This window comes from Atractosteus spatula, chromosome 3, assembly GCF_055471065.1.
Source record: "Atractosteus spatula isolate fAtrSpa1 chromosome 3, fAtrSpa1.hap1, whole genome shotgun sequence".
NCBI classification, from domain to species: domain Eukaryota; kingdom Metazoa; phylum Chordata; class Actinopteri; order Semionotiformes; family Lepisosteidae; genus Atractosteus; species Atractosteus spatula.
In genome coordinates this window covers 76,742,132-76,759,186 of record NC_142708.1, presented here as the reverse complement: position 1 = coordinate 76,759,186, position 17,055 = coordinate 76,742,132, and the positions used below count along the sequence as shown (strand labels likewise).

Sequence of the window (17,055 nt, the reverse complement as noted above, 5' to 3'; positions counted from 1 at the left end):
TTTTTTTTCCTCACTTTTATTTATTGCAAGAGTCAAAGTAGGGTATTTTATACTTGGTAACAATACAAAAAAATCAATAATAACCATAATAATACTAATAATGACATTTGGATTCCTGTATTAAGACTTTCTCATGTCTCTCTCAGAGCTGGGGGACTTCGGAGGCCTCGCTGCACCCTCAGGTGCCAGTGTCCCAGGCACGGCAGAAACATCTTCACTAACTCACTACGTGCAGAGGTCCTCCTGCTTCACAGGGGGCGCTGTAGAGGGCCATTCACATGCCGCTGAGCGGAGCGCAGGGGCTCCCCCTTGTGGTGGTGCACTGGCAAATTCTACTGTTGCAGTGCAGCTCACACAGTTAACGCTTTCCTGAGTTTTCACCAGGGAATGGGTGAACAAGAAAAACTAACTTTGCTCACAGGGATTCGTGGTTCTTTCATACAAATCACTCAAGATTCTGGTTAAACGGGGCCGGACCTGCTTGTGAGTTGATGTAACACTCTGCTTCTCTCTCCTCCTCCAAGTTCTTCTCTTCTTGCTGAGGCTGGGGCCACATGTCCGTTGCCAGTCCAGATCCCATCACGATCAGGCGGAGGAAGTAGACTCAACTGTCGCTCCCGTATGTAAAATGTGATACGACAGGTTCAACATTCCAATCGCTGTGTAGCAAAACACACCCGATGATCTCTGGTCCTCGAAAGCATACGTTTTTTATATCATTGTTAATACAGACGAGGTCTGTCTGATCAGCTTGTGTCCTCCTGGGAGCTCAAGCAGCAGCTTGAGCTGAGGAGCCTGCAGAGGCGATTGTATTACCTACACTGCATCACCAGCTTGGGAAATGAACTGTATCCCTGCACACACATCGGCCAGGCAAGCAGAGTCCGGAGTCCCGTTCCTGAGCAGCGAGGCAGAGCGCAGGGTTTCTGCACTTTGACCCGATTTCACTGGGGTTTTACCTGCATGTCAGCGTGGTGTAGCCATGCCCTCATTGTGTCCACTAGATCATGGAATAACACCCCCACGGTCCACTGCAGTCCAGCACAGTGAGGATGTGTTGAAGCCACAGCAAAACTATGGTAAAACCCTGGTAAAAATGCCAGAATCAAAACCGCAGTAGGTTTCACAAGGGAAGTAATGGCCGAAGTAACGGGGGATTGGAAGTCTCTGGTCTCTGCTGAGCCGGAGCTGAACCCGGGGCTGTGCAGGTGATCCCGAGTTGCCGCGCATTCCCACTGCAACTCCGGAGCAATCCGGAGGCAGACAGGAAGCGGACTTCTGTGGCCCACAGCTCGGACACAGAGGAACTCAGAAGAAGAATGGAGCAGAGGGTGTTAAAAATAGAAGGAGAAACAGCTAGAAACTACAATCACACAACTCCAGAGATGCTTTTCTCCCTTTTAATTAAATTAAAACTATGGATTTTGGACTGGAGGCTTTTCTCTCTGTCAGAGATGGACACCTATAGTTTTTGCAAACTGCAGCCCCACCCTGCCATCCACTTCAGCTTTCAGATCCTGCCTCTCGAACCCTTTCCCATACCCCCTGACCCCCGGCAGGAGCGGGGCTCTGAGGCAGGAGAGCCGCCTGGTACGACTTGGAGAGGCGCCCCTAGTGTCCCCTTTCTCCTCACTGTTCTTTGGGTTTGGCACTTGGAATTTTCGCCTGGATCCTGTGGAATAACCAGAAGGAGACACAGAGTTTTAAGGAGCTCCTGTGGCTGCAGGCAATGCAGAGTTCAGAACCCAGCTCTTATCTCTGTTTTCTTCATCTGCAGCCTCTTTAATTCTGAAAGTGACAGCTCTCCCTCCAGCTCGAAGAGGAATATTCAGATGAGATGCCCTGTCCTCCCCTGACTGTTATTGATCCCTGCGCTACTGGTCACACTGGGGTTACCAGCTGGCCCCAGATCCAGCCCATCCTTTGAGACAGGACAGGTCTTACCTTTTACCCTCTAAACAGAAACAAAACAGCCTGTATACTAAACTGGTGACGTCTGTTTATACTGCCAGCCACAGATTCCACTGATCGGGCAGTCAGAACAGGTGACTCCCATTCTTGACTCCTAGCAAAGATGGGCAAATGAACAGGGGACAATCGCCAATTCTCAATTTGGCTAACTTTAACAGAGTAGAGAAGAAACAGTGCAAATACAAAGTATTCAAAATGCTGTTTTTTGTATAACACTGTTTTAATAAAGCTTAGTGATGATGAAGCTGTTAATTAAATATGTTCAGTATAGGAACAAATTATTGTCAACCAGTGTGTTTTCATTTACAGACCAGGAGACCAATCTGGCAGCCCTGGTCAGCACCGATCAGGCACATCGTTGAGGAAGTTTTTGTCCACAATAAGAAGCAGATAGCTTCTCTCTTGTTTACGTCTGGTCATTCTGATTCTGATCACTTCTCTTCTGGCCATTGTGATGGTTTCATGCTGACCAACACATTTTTACAAAGCTTTCAGTGCTACACATGGCCACAGACCATGTAGCAGAAAGAGAAGCCATTGTGACACATGTACCCATGTGAGATAGGCTACACAACACAACCACATCCCCACAGTCTACAGAGCAGGCATATAGTTACAGATCTGCCAATTGTGTCAGGTGAATACAATAACAGCTGTAAAGAAATCTGACTGCTTTGACACCTTATCTCTCTGTAGAACCCCTGAACTGCTTGCCTCAGTCCTATCTAGCTGAAAAAAACTGAAACTTGAAGATAAATGCAGAGAGTCATTCCCCACGTATTCCCCCAGGGGGCGCTGTACTCACTTATTTGTGATGTCAGTGATGAGGCCTGTGACCAGCCCCACGTACTGGTCTATCTGCGTCTGCAACACAAACACACAGGACTAAGAATTCTGGCCACAATCAATATGCTGAGGGCTATCAGCACAGTATGAAGTGCAAACGGTTGCTTGCAAAGCTTTGATTTGCTGTTCGTATGTGTCAAGGAGAAGGAGATGATGATGATAATATTACAGTACTGTAATATTCTGTTCTGTGTTTTCAATGCATTTGGATCTATCCCAGTGCCACAAGGTACTTTCTTCCTAGTTATCCCTGATTCTATATTGCATTTACTTTGCTGTGCTCTGGTATTCCACAGCCAGGAGCGCCTTTACTGGCTGAGCCACCTGTGACTTCCAAGTGCTTCAGACAAGACAGACAGGAAACAAGCTGCAGTGTCCTCTGTAATGGTGATCCCTCGAAAACCCATGAATAAAGCAGGTGGCTGAGGAACAGGACCGAGCAGGAGGAGAGACAGACGCAGGACATTACCTGGTGTTGTCTGTAAAGCAGCGGCAGGGAGAAAGCACAGATCACAGCTGCAACACAGGAGAAACTGGAGTCAGGCTGGGAAACAGAGGGCACCACACCAATCACCACCGTCACACACAGAGGGCACCACGCCCTCCCAATGGGTCACACTCAATCACCACCGTCACACACCGAGGGCACCACGCCCTCCCCATGGGTCGCACCCAGTCACCACCGACACACACAGAGGGCACCACGCCCTCCCCATGGGTCGCACCCAGTCACCACCGTCACACACCGAGGGCACCACGCCCTCCCAATGGGTCACACCCAATCACCACCGTCACACACCGAGGGCACCACGCCCTCCCGATGGGTAACACCCAATCACCACCGTCACACACAGAGGGCACCACGCCCTCCTGATGGGTCACACCCAGTCACCACCGTCACACACTGAGGGCACCACGCCCTCCCCATGGGACACAGCCTCTCAACAATGGTCACTGATGTAAGACAGCCTCTGTTTTTTTCTCTCATAAAGTCTTTCATTAATTAATTCAGGAAACTAATTTAAATAACCCCAGAACTCAGGCACAATCTCTGCATCCTCGAGGACTAGGGGCAGTGCTGAGCGCCTCCTGTTTCACTGAGCAGACAGACAGAGATGGACTGGAGAGCCTCCTGTCGCCAGTGAGCTGCGCATCTGTCAGGGTTTTATAAAAACCCACTGACCACAGCAACATGAGTGCAGGTAGGCAGATGCCCCCAGGGGGCGACAGTGTCTCACCCATGATGAGGAGAGTAAGGCCATTGAAGACAGCTCCGATGTAGGTCAGCAGGTACATCAGCAGTGCAAACTGAGGACACACAACATGAAGAAAATTAATTCAATTAATTTAGGTGCTTGTTCGAACTAGAAGATAAAGCCAGTGATTGTGGCCAAATTTCCAAGCATTGCCCTTTGCTGGGAACCTTGTAGGAAACACAGGAAAATACTGCAGGAGTGTCGGCCAGTTTTGGGAGGGGAGTAGCAGCTTGAGCTGTCACACTGCAGTGTGACATGGACACCTTGATTTCCTACTGGCAGGTTTTACACTGCTGTGATAGAAGATGCTCCAGTTGACCAAGGCGATGATGGCATGAGACTCTCTCAGGTCCTGTCCACAGGGAAGGCAGTGGGGCTGAATTAGAGAGCAGGAGAGAGGGAGGGAAGGGGAGTGGGAGCCGAGAGATGGAGAGACCTGTAGGAACACAGGTCTGCAACCCTTTTTGTACGAAAGCACCTCCTGATCTCAATTTTAAATATACATTTGTTTCCCTACTTGTGTACTTTGATTCACTGTTAAACTGATTAAATCCACAGGGATACCTTTAAGGATTTTGAATAATTGTGTCAGATCCCCTCATAGCCTTCTCTGTTCAAGAACAAAAGACTCAGTTCCTCCAGCCAGTCAGTGTGAGACATTCCTTTCAGACTAAAGAGACTCAGTTCCTCCAGCATGTCCGTGTGGGACAATCCCTGGAGACTAAAGAGACTCAGTTCCTCCAGCCTGTCAGTGTGGGACATTCCCTTCAGACTAAAGAGACTCAGTTCCTCCAGCATGTCCGTGTGGGACACTCCCTTCTCTGAGCAGCAGTGTTTTTCTTGCATCAGAAATTCAACAGGCAGGAAGAGGGAGAGAGAAAGGCAAGAGGAGAGGGCATGTGGAGAGGAGGAACAGGAAAAGTAGTGAGAGAGGGGAAGGAAGAGAAAGAGGAAAAGGAGATGAGAAGGAGAGGAGAAGCAGGAGGGATGTGGCTGTGCACCTTGAAGGAGTCGAGGAAGTTGTCCACCAGGAAGAGCCTGCGCAGCTCCGTGGCAGCAGTGGTGGCCATGAGCACGACCCGGTCCATACAGCGCTGGGTCAGCTCCTTGGACACGCTGATGTCATAGTCCAGGTACCACCTGCGTACACAGAGACGCCCCCTTGAGCAAGGTACTAACTTACTGAAATACCCAGCTGTAGAGACGGGTGCAAAAATGTGTCACTTTGCAGAAAAGCATTAGAGAAAAAAATCCAAAGCAGTTTAAACCAAATACTGCAATTAAATAAAGTCCCAACTGACATAGAAAAGTATAAGCATGGAGCTGCCCATTGCATGAAAGGTCAGGCTGATATGTCCGAAATGAATTACACTACCAATGACAGCTTACAGTATTATTATCCTCTATATTAAGTGCTCTGGAGGGCTACAGCACACAATTTTCAAGCATTAAAATCCATTTCTTTCTGGAACCAGAACCACACAGAGTGCTCAGCCCAGGCGCTGCGGGGTGCAGTACTGCAGCAGCTCAGGCGTCTCTCTGGACAGCGCCTGGCACGGCTTCACACCAGCAGCAGGCCGGGAGGCATACAAGCAAGCCCCAGGAAAGAGCACCGCTGGAACGTAGCTCTTGCAAAATCAGTCTGAGAGTCAACAACAAATGGGGAAACGTGCACCTAAGTCCTGATCTGTTTAAAAGTAGCAATGAGGATGTCGTTGGCGGAGGCTGGCCCTCTGGGGGGGGACTCACTGGAAGGGGTTGGCCCCGTCAGACTTGTGGAGGGCCTGCAGCGTCTTGTAGTAGAGGCGCAGGGTGATGGTGACACAGAGCACGGCGAAGGCCAGGTTGGAGCCCACGCTGATGATGCTGAGCTGAGACAGGGCGATCAGGCTGACCACCAGCCCGGTGAACACCACGCCCGTGCGCTGGGCATCCTTCCAGTAGATCAGCTCCGACACTGCTGGAGGGACAGAGAGGAGGGAAACGAGGGGGCGCGGACGCAAGGTTAAGAGTGCTGCTTTCTGTAACCAACACTGAAAAGCTTGTTCATGTCTCATTGAGGAGTAATGCCGTCGATGCCTGACTGTAATGCTGATACAGGGTGAGGTTCTCACGCTACAGAATCTCAAGGCCTGGCTTCTGTGAGCCAATAGCAGCTGCTCTAGCTTCTTCACATTGGCTTGCAGAATACAGAAGACAACTTACAGGGTTCTGCTGAGAGGTGCTGAAAGGTGAAGCTCCTAGGTTTACTCCTCCTTCGGACTGGAGGTCCACACCATGATCTCCTACGCTACCTGAGAACCCAGTGCTAAAGAACTGAGACACCTCCTTGAACAAGGCACCGCACCTCTGTTCCGGCACCGAAACACCTAGCTGTATTAACAGGTTAAAACGCCAGTCGCTTTGGACAAAATCGTCAACTGTAGAGCCCCACTGGCTAGGACTGACACACTACAAGAATTCCCATCTACTTTAGACACCCATTGTTTTAATCTGGTCATTACCTTCAGGTCTGTGTCATGTTTTATCTACGTTTTACAACTTGTGCACCATTTGTGTTTTTTTTCCCAGCGGCACTTTATAAATTATTATCACTACAGGGAAAATGGACGATAATTGAGAGGGGGGCTTTCCTCTCTTCTTGCTCGTTTGGGTGCTAGTCCGTTACTGATCTGAGGCAATGCGCTCCAGACTCCCACAGCGCCTTTCTCAGTCTGCTCCTGGCCTCCTGGCTCCGAGGCTGAGAGTGCATCGGAGACGCAAGGGAAGGGCTGAGGAGCAGGAAGTGAGAGATCAAGGGGGAGGGAAGAGAGCAGGGCGTGAAAGATTGGAGAGAGATTGGATGGCGGGATCTCGTCACGAAGACACTTGAGGACAGAAAGCAGGACAGGGCCCGTGAAATGCAAAGGCTACTTTAGTGCAGCCAGGCCAACTCCGAGGCTGCTGGGTAGGGAGCAGGGAGAATTCGGGCTGTCCTAAATTTAGCCAGAGCAGGCTTGGATGGCAGGGTAGCGGAGGAGGGGGCTGTACAAGGGCGTCATAGAAGAGAGACGCTCTTGTCTGCCTTCTGGAGCACCTGCTTCCAGAGCTCATCCAGCACCCTCTGCCCTTTCCTCACACTGCAGGCACCCAGGGACCACATCAAGACTCCCATTCCATAGCCATCTGAGCCAGCCCAGGCTTCTGAAGTGCTTCTGCTGCCTGACATTTCATTTCTACTACTCATCTGTGCCTGAATGTCCAGAGAGGGATGTGACAGAGGTGGCAGGTACTGTATATAGGAAGATGTAAGCTTTTCTACATCACCGGTATAATTATTCAAGAGTCTACAGCTAGGAAAACCCAAGCAGATCAAACTGCTGCACAACAGGACTGACAGTATATGGGAGCCTGCTGATCTTAAGGCCTTTCTTTTCACGTTGCTCCAGTAATAGAGACACACTATTGTTATGCAAGTACCGGTCTTGACAGAACCGCCTGGCTCCGACGGACCTGGTGTCTGAAGTGGCCATTGAATGAGTAAGAAGCAGCCTGAATGAGGAAGTGGGACCGATCTCTTTACTGGCCACACATCACAGAGCTAGTACTGCTCCTCTAAAATGCCCTCGCATAAGTGTTCCCACTTACTGAACACCTGCGGAGACACATTTACTGACAGGTTTGTTTGGTGTCCCTTCTAATTCAGCAGCACTCCTTGAGTGAAAATGTGTTAGTCTGTTAGTCTTCTCCTTGTTTAGTTCTTACAGGTCTCTAAAGGAGTCAATGTGCCGGCTAATTTCTCCTCAGTTTCAGTCCTGGGGGCGTCTGCTGCAGGCTGGAGCTGCGGAGAAGAATTCCAGCAGGAGTGCAGTAATGAAGGCAGTGTGCTTTCGCACTACATTTCCCACAATTCCTATCTCTGCTCTCCCACCAAACCCCTTCCAGGGCGCCAGTCTGTATTCCCACTTCTCTAAGCATCTGTCTCAGCCCTCAGCACTGCTTTTGTTTGCTGGCTAATTTCTCATCTTTCGCTTGTCCAGCTACAGTCACTGCTAAAACGTTTGCCATGGAATAAGGCTCTTGTTAAAACACAAGTCACACAACTCAACGCATTCCAAACACATCTATATAACTTAACCACATTTTCATCATCTCCATCTGAAAATCAGTTTAATTTGATGACTTAGATCCAACCATTTGCAGTCTGCCTGTATTGCGAATATAAAAAGTTTTACATCATGAGAGAAATGTATTCCTTCTTAAAGAGACTCCTCTTGTTACAGCACAGTGCATCAAATTAAAAATACCCTGGCATCTTCTCCCTTACAAGAACAATAATTTAAAACAACCAATACTGCCCTTTGTAATATTTTGTAAATTTAGAAGGACGATGTTTTGCTTATCTACCCACTGCTTGTCTGACGTTATTTTAAGTTGTATGTTATTTAACTTGATGTTGTTGCTGCTGTTCTGTGTTCATGTTTTTTAGCGATTCCAATGTCTTTGTCATTGGAGCACACATGTAAATAAGCATTTCATTGCACTGGAACAAGTAAAGGTTTATTCCCTGCTGAAAAGAGAAGAAAGAAAACACAACGTTTTGGCCGTGGAGCCTTCGTCAGGTGTTCCATTGCACCTGTGCATATGACAAATAACCTGAGCCGAACAGAGTACACGTCAGTGAAGGACGTCAGCGGAGCTGTTTTCTCATTGAATAAGATGCAGCCTGAAGCCTGAGCCTACCCAGCTAATGACTCAGGGGCTCATATTCAACCTCCCATAAATAAATCCTGAGCTGCAGCATTAATGAAGCACTGCTGCTCTGAGAGCAGACAGCTCTTATAACAAGGAAACACGGCAACATGTTGCCCAGCCGTGTGTGTCTGTGCCCTGGGTCTCCCACAAGAGTCCAGTGCCAAGGTAACAGCCTGGGCTCCACATTGTACCAACGAATCAGATCAGGGCGCACACTCCCGGCCTGTTCAACCCCTAAGAACAGGGGAAACAGACGGTAACAAATGGGGAATGGGAATTCATTATTTCTCTCTCATTGTTTTGGTGGAACAGACTGGCAGTGCTCTGTTTCAGCATGTTCAGTCCCATCACCAGACAAGCAGGTCCAGGAGAAGCACTGATCTTCCAGACAGACAGATCGATGTTCCTCTGAGCACACCGAGAATCTAGATGTTCATGCAGACACAGACTTCAACATCTGCCAACAACGTCTTCAGATGTTCATGAAGACTGACTTCCAAGCCTTTCTAAACCACCCTCCAGGTGCCAGGTGCCCTGGGCTGGAGTCATGGTTACCTGCTGGTGTCTGTGCAGCACGAGTGGCTACACTTCCCTGCGCGAACAGTCTCCAGTCAGTCTGCCACAAACAAGCCTCGTAACTGCGAAGGAACGCGCCAAATAGCTTGAGTCCTGAAAGTCCTGCCCCGCTCTGGTACACAACAAAGCTACACAAATTGTCCAGTTGCTCAAACACAGGAACGGCTCACCTTTGCTGGCCATTCTAGCTGGTCCTCTGTGCTTCCTCGCGGCTCTCCTGTCTTCCCCTCTGCACTTTTTTTGGCCTCTGCTGCCTGGTCAGCACGAAAAGGCTGACCTGCCTAATTTTAACTGGCCAATGACACGAGAGCTCCTGTGTGCTCTCTCGCACGCTCGTGGCCAGGGGGAGCATGTCGGGGGGGGGGGCCTGCCAGTGGCCAGACGCCCACACCTGTAACACAAGAGCTCTCACTCCCCCTCCCCGTCCCCAGGCTCCCTTCTGTCCTGCAATCAGATCTCCCCCCTCCCCCTGCTCACTGGGAAGCTGCAGGCTAGCAGCACCTGCTGTGCACACTGCAGGCAGCTACGGTCACGAGCAGCGCTGGACACCAGCTACTCCTCGGCGTCTCGAAGCGAGACGTGTCTCTGTCACCACATCTTGTGTTTGGTGTTTGCTTCTGCTCTACTTCTCCTATAGTGGCAAAACTGTTGTATCAAAACTACTGTCTTGATACTCAAAGCTTTCTGCATCTGAACCTGTGTTTCCTTGCTGAGATTCAGCTGTCCATGAAGAAAAGGAGACGTTGGCATCTGTGACACTAGGAAGGTACTAGTGGACAACACAGCCTCACCCCCCTGCTGTAGGTGCTGTCTTCTCTGTGCTGCTGGGGTTGTGGGTGTGGAGCTGACAGCAGCAGCAACAGGAGTTCTGGTCGCCTCCGCGGCTCGCTGACTCTGAGCAAACAGCGCCCTGTTTCCTGGGGTTCAGCTGATCTTAATTGGGCCCTTCCTCAGTCCCAGGGGTGGTTTCCATGGAGACAACACCGCTTGCAGGCCTGAGACTTGAACATTGGTAGTGGGGCTCTGCTCCCAGAGGCAGCCTGAGTCTTTCTTTTAGGGGGCTGGGAGGATGAATGTGTCCTTACATTCCCATAGCCTCCTTACAGCTAGAGCTGCTAGAGCTTCCTAAGCTCATTGCCTGCTTATCCTACACCTGCATGGGAGTGTAGTGCTTGACTGAGCTAAGATACAGTCCAGACAATAATATTCACTCAAGACAGGAAAAATACCCCTTACAGGACAACAGCTACTGTTGTTTCCATCCATAAAAGGATGACAAAAGCAAACCACATGACTAGAGACAAATACGTAGATTCTAATGTAATTAAGAAACTAGTCAAGTGTGCAGAAGATATAAACACAGGATTATTAGTAATCACTGTGGAAGCTGCAAAAGAAAGAAATTCCAAAATATTTAGATCTTGACTACATCAGCTGCCACATGATGATTAATGTACACAGCTGCAGAGTTTTACACTCTGGAAATATAAGCTCAAAGTGGCTGTTCGAGAACAAAACATTGCTGTCTATGTTAACACATTGTTTTCATCTTTCATCTAGACAGAAGGAGAAAGCAACAAAATAGGCAAAAAGTGTTAGGATAAAAGCACAGAATTTTAACCAAGGGATGTTACGCTAAAATTGGATAATGCACTGGTAAGTATTTTGAATACTGTGCATGCTATGATTGGTCACCGTGTTACGGAAATTATGCTACTGCTCACAAGTCATAACAGAAAAGAAAGATATAGGTACATTGCTGGGCTTTAATTAATATCCTCACTGAAAGTCTGAAGGAACTGAACCTCTTCACTCTTGAGCAATGAAGACTATGAGGGGACCTGATGAAAGTATTAAAAATCCTCATTGAAAAGGTCAGACCAGCAAGTGCATTTCAAACAAAAAAACAAGAGGCACTTTTTCATAAAACGTTGCTTGAGCCAGATCTGGTAGAATAAAAGAATTAAAACCTGAAATGCTTGTATATAGCACTTGTCATGACGAGTCACATGATAAATAAGATAAGCCAGCCCAGTGTGAATCCCACACACATCACAGCCCGGATCTGTTTAGATAGCACTTCAATCTCAACACTTAGTGAAGTGTAAAGTTGAGTAAAGTACAGTAAATCATCAAACTGCACAGCAAAGTCAGCACGGAGCTGAACTAGAACCTGACTTCATTCTAAACCGAACTGCGACTCTCCTGACTTCAGTGCCCAGCAAACCGCAGGAAGAGCAAGATGTTCTTTCTCAAAGTGTCCATCATTGCTTGCCTGGAAGAACAGGGAGAAGCAGCTCTCCTAAAGCCGGAGCCATGTCCCTGGGGCCGAGCAGGACAGCAGGACAGCAGGACACCAGTCCTGTCCAGTCCTCCCAGCCTCCGCTGGCTGCGTCTTTAAATAGACGCCGGTGGCAGATGTCTCTGAACGGCTGGGCACTGGAACAACCTTCTGTGATGACCGTGGTGCCAGCAGGACGGTGCCTCCTGTTCCCGGTCTCTCACTCTCTTCCACTCCACTCCTCCTGTTCGTGCTCCTGTCCTGCATGGCGACCGATTTCATTGTGTCCTGCACTGCTTCCTGCTTCCTGCTTCCTGCTTCCTGCACGATGCAGCACTCCACCATGCAAGATGAAATGCTAAGCTTGGCAATTTAGAAGACTTTGTAAAGTGCATTTATAATGCATCACATTTTAGTGTTTGCTATAGCTGCAATCTAATCTCTGCAAAACCTCAAAGGCAGGGAGCCTTGAGTCAGTTCATTGACCTGTGATAGAGCCACGTCTCTCGGCGCCACACTGTCTCAGTGGGCATCTGCCACCACATCTGCACATGCATGGAGCCACAGCTGAAGACCCCCACTTCCTTCCATCCTTGTGCAATCAGCAAAGACTGCAGGAAAGCTTGCAGCCTTGTGTCGTACAGGTCCGCTCTCACTGTACTTCGTCTTAAACATTCATTAGGGTGCTGAACTTTATGACTGCCTCCTTTCCAGTGACACCTAAATTGTATCGAGCTACTATTCAGCACCTTCAACAACATTCCAGGCATAATTTAATTGGCAAGTGCGCTAAGATTATTTGTGTTTGAGAATTTTTTTAAATCAATACCATGGTTTGTGCACTGAGGATCCACCCTTTTTGAAGACATCTGGATATTCTGATATGACGAGGACACAAAAGGCGATGCGACCATACCTGCTACCTGGACGTGACCCTCTGATTGGCTAAACGCTGCAAACCACCGCTCGCTGTTTGGCTCTTCCTGAGTGTTCTGGCCAATGGTAGATGACATGTCGACACTCCCCGCCCCCAAGAGCACAGCGTCCGTGCTGGGGTGCAGCAGCACTGTGGAAAGAGACAACAGCTGGGATGACCATGTCCAGTGAAACCATATGATTAGTAAAAAAAACAGCTCACCAGCAAATGATTTTCAGAGGAATAGGCAGTTTATGGGTTCATGCTAGAGCAAAAGTATGAAGCATGATTCTTATAGAGTGTTGCTTTGAAGGAAGATGATGCTCTTTACAGCTTGTTTACATGGTCCAGGCCAGTGTGGCACCAGTGTGGGATTCTAGATTACTGTAGGGAGAGGACAGGTGCAATATCACAGGAGGATCCCAAAGAGCTCCCTCCAGCACAATCACTGCAGCAGCACAATCTCCCTGTGACAGAGATCTTAAACAGCCAGAACCCTGCCATCAACCACAAGCCGAGAAACCCACGAGATGCCACTGCGAAGAGGTCTCCCCTCTGCCACTGGAATAGAAACATGAGCTTTTTCTACACCAAGCAACTACAGCCACTTGCAATCACTGTTGTTTAACAGTCCTGATCGCTGAATCGGGTTTCATTGTCACTGTGATAAAGAATGGCAACCTAAAACACAGTCTTGAAAAGGGCCTCTGTCTCTGGCCTTGACGCTCGGCCTCCTCTGTTCCAGTCAGTTTAGATTACAGGTGGAGGAGCAGGAAGGCGCTGGTTACTTTAACAGCCTGGCCCGGTTTCATACACCTGCTCACACCCAGGGCTGCTTGGCCCAGCCTGCTTGGCAGGCGCATCGAAAGGGATTTGAGGCTGTTAAAGAGGGAAAGGTCACGACGTTCTGACCTCAGTTTTTATGTGATTACTGCAGTTTTAACTTGCTCTGTGGTGCTTGCTATGATGATACGGAGCATATGGTCAAAGCAGGAAAGGAACAGGAAGTGATGGTACGAGCAGCCTGGAGGCTGTTACCTGGGCTGCTGTCCCCTGGGGTCATCCTCTCGCTGTCTGCTGAGGGCTCGGAGACCCAGGTGTCCTGGGCCAGTCTGTCCGCTGAGGGCTCAGAGACCCAGGTGTCCCGGGTCAGACTGTCCGCTGAGGGCTCAGAGACCCAGGTGTCCCGGGTCAGACTGTCCGCTGAGGGCTCAGAGACCCAGGTGTCCCGGGTCAGACTGTCCGCTGAGGGCTCGGAGACCTGGGCTTCCCGGGTCAGACTGTCCGCTGAGGGCTCGGAGACCTGGGCTTCCCGGGTCAGTCGGACCAGAGCGCCGCCCTGCAGGACTGTGGCTGTGCTGGGCTGCAGTCTCAGTTCCATCGGGGGTACGAGGGGCAGTTCTGCCTCCTGCCGCCCAACCGCAGGACAACAACATCCACCTTCCGCCTCCTCGGCGCCCATAGGGAAAGTGGGGTCCCACTGCTGGAAGGACGTGTCCGCCTGGGGAGATTCGGGGAGCAGCGTCTCGACCGTGTCCGTGCGGCTCATCCCAGCGGCCGCCCGCCCGCGCCTCCGCCGTGTCCCGCCGCCCTCGGGCTCGGAGAAGGCAATGTAAGAGAACGTGAGCTCGTAGGAGCTCTGTCGGGGCGTCCCCCACACCGAGGGGCTCCCCTGGCCATCCTCCCCCTCCTCCTCATCCTCCGACCACTCTCGGGCCGTGTGCAGGTCCGGGAAATCCGATTCCTCGTTCCCACCTGGAGAAGGAGAGGGAGAGGAACGTTTGAGCTGGGAGTCTGCAGCAGCAGCGCCACAGTGTCCTGGGCTCAAGTCTCCCGTGAGTGAGCGGACGGCACCAGCTCTCCTTCACCGGGATACAGCTGGCTGCATGGCAGATCTCCACTTCACGTCCAGGCCTGCAGACTGCTGTTTAAGCCCCAGAGCGCCACAGAGCGGTACTAGGCCTGTCTACGTGCTCGGACCCGGGGCACTGACTGGGGTCTGCCCGAGGCTGGAACAGGGCTCACTGTCACTGAACACAACACAGTTCAGGAGCCCTGTAAGACACACACAGTTCAAGCTTCTTGAAAAGCATAAACAAGAGAGTAATGGTACAGTTAACGTAAAAAAATAAACATCCAAAATATAAGCCTTTAACTGTTATTTTTACACTTTCTAGCTGGGTATAAATATTCAATAAGCCTTGCAGTGTTTCTTGTTATTTTATTATATGTAAGTCATCATGGAAAACTATTAATTTCTTTAACTTTATTCTCCTTTATCAAAGTTGCACGTGCAGCAACAGGAGTGTTTCATACAAATAACAGCCTAACGGAGACAAACAATCAAGCACGCTGACAGGCACTCGGACCCAAGTCACCCCTTCCCTGCCCACTGGGGGGCGGCGTTGTCAAGAGACCTACCCTCGGTGCTGGAAGGGGTGGAGTCAGGCGTCGTGGAGACAGAACCAGATTCCTCTGCAACCAATTAGAGAGAAAAAGAAGAGAAAGATGATGTCATCAGGTCCAGCGAACATCTGGGAGTCAAGAGAATAAAGGGGCTGTGGCCATTTGTACTGATTTGTAAAAGAGGTTCAGGGTTTCTTCAGAGTAATTTATTACAGAAAGGATGATCTGGGGATTAGGTCAGACATTTCACACTCATTTACCCCGAGCTTCCTCTTAAATCAACATGAACAAAAATGATGCTCCGAGATCGATTTTCTTTTCACTCACACCACCAATGAAGACGGAAGCTGTTTCTGCCTGCTTGGCTGCTCGTGCTCGGCATGATTTCACAGCCAAGAGGTGGGACGTTAGCAACACTATCGCATACAAAAGCAAAAAGACAAAAGCCAGCCTCCCAGCCAATAGCAGAGGGTTTGACAGACAGGAGGCCACCCTTTGAAATGCAAAGTGAAGCACAGTGAGCTGCTCTCAGGGGACCTGCATGAGGGTCCTGCTCAAGCAGACATGTTTGCAGTGCCAGTGCAGCTCCCAGGTCGTGCCCAGGTACCAGAGCTCCTCTGTGGGCGCTGCTGGAGGCATCCAGTCAGAAGACCCACCCAGTCTTCTGGGTAATTGCAGACCACAGCTCTGGTTCCTACAAGGCCTCCATGAACGAGGATTCAAAGTGATTAGAATCAGAACCCTGGCCCAGCACAGCAGAGAATCAGCCCGAAACTGGTGCTTGCCAGCGTAGGTGCTTAAAACCAGGATGAAATGGTGCACATAACTCAGATCCTACCGGTCACCTGGTAGCCTTTATTCTTGTTGATATCAGTTTAAACTAAAGTACCTTGTTTATTCATGCATGATTCTAGCTGGATTGCTTCTTATAGCAATTATATTAATTCCTCTGATTTGTAATGCCTTTTTCATCCAGAAGGTGCTGAAGTGTTTCCAGAGGGAGAGGGACCCAGATCATGTCACACCTACAGGCTACAGGTCTGTCCCAGATTCCAAATCCAGCACTGGATGGTCAAACCTTTAGTCTGCTAGTGGCTTCTGCCTTCTATCCTGCGCAAACCTGTTGGTCCTCACAGGGAGGGTGGAGTGAAGTTCTGCCTCGACCCGGGCCTGCTGGTTTAGCAAGAGCAGTGATCCAAACTCTAGGAGAACCTCCTAGGCCCTGTGCACCCAGCCGCAGGGTGTGGGCTTGAGGCTGTGGAACGCAGGCAGGGGGATGCATCATGTGTTGTGCCGTTCGAGATAATGCAGTTTGTGCTGAGCGCAGTGCACAGAAACACACACACTCGCTCCTCAAGGGGAGAGACAGGAGGTGTACCCTTACAGACTTAGATGGTTGAAGACAAAAAAAAATCAGCTGGGAGGCTGGAAACAGACGGAGGGCATCACAGAGCCACACGCAGTAAGAAAGAGATGACAGGAGCTCAGTCAATCACACAAACAGCACAGAACAGAAGGAAACAAGAGGCTGGGAGCCGATCCGGGGCTGAGGGAGAGAGAAAGGGTGGCGGAGGGAGACGGCCCACCTGCACAGACAGCACAGCCGACAGGGTGTGGAGGAGGACAAAGGATACGTACTGCAGTGGGCAAATCCTAAAACCTGGCCCATGCTCCATCCGGCTCCGTCTGGGCCCATTCAGACTGGAGTCCTTCCACGGCTGTGGTCGCAGGCAGCGCTGTCCCTCTGCTCTCGCCGCTGCTCAGCCCTTCGGCGCCCTCCTCCTCCTCGGTCCTGGCTCTGGAGAGCTGTGTGTTCTCCACCATGCGATCTCTCTGTCTCACTCTCCCCCTCCCCCCCCTCATCGCAGGGCTGCAGGGGCTCCCTCTCTGGCTCAGCGCAGTGCGAGTGTGTGCGTGAGAGAGAGGAGCCGTGTGCGCGTGTGTGCGCGTGTGAGAGTGTGCGCGCGTGACGCCGCCTCACTGCAGCTCCTCTGCTCCTACAGCGAGGAAGCCAGCCTTCTCCAGCACAGAGGTGAGCACATATTGCAACAGCAAGCAGCACAGGAAAA

General features: G+C 50.2%; 1 protein-coding gene across 1 annotated transcript; it reads right to left on the bottom strand.

The window, feature by feature from the left end:
- rtn2a (reticulon 2a) lies at positions 1–16,926 on the bottom strand. Its single transcript, XM_088912292.1, has 10 exons — positions 16,625–16,926; positions 15,002–15,055; positions 13,619–14,335; positions 12,581–12,730; positions 5,823–6,033; positions 5,075–5,213; positions 4,056–4,125; positions 3,287–3,333; positions 2,777–2,835; positions 1–1,672 (listed from the first exon to the last, which is right to left on the bottom strand). The coding sequence occupies exons 1-10, from the start codon at positions 16,680–16,682 to the stop codon at positions 1,630–1,632; spliced, it is 1,548 nt and encodes a 515-aa protein (XP_088768418.1). The 5' UTR covers positions 16,683–16,926; the 3' UTR covers positions 1–1,629.
- Positions 16,927–17,055: the final 129 nt, after the last annotated feature.

What these genes read in the sequence shown, in the direction of transcription:
- rtn2a (XM_088912292.1), bottom strand. Translation starts at nt 16,682, where the DNA reads ATGGGCCCAGACGGAGCCGGATGGAGCATGGGCCAGGTTTTAGGATTT. An exon ending in TGCTTTACAGACAACACCAG is followed by an intron (nt 2,836 to 3,286) that starts GTAATGTCCTGC and finishes TTTGTGTTGCAG; the next exon opens with ACGCAGATAGACCAGTACGT. An exon ending in ATCACTGACATCACAAATAA is followed by an intron (nt 1,673 to 2,776) that starts GTGAGTACAGCG and finishes GTTATTCCACAG; the next exon opens with GATCCAGGCGAAAATTCCAA.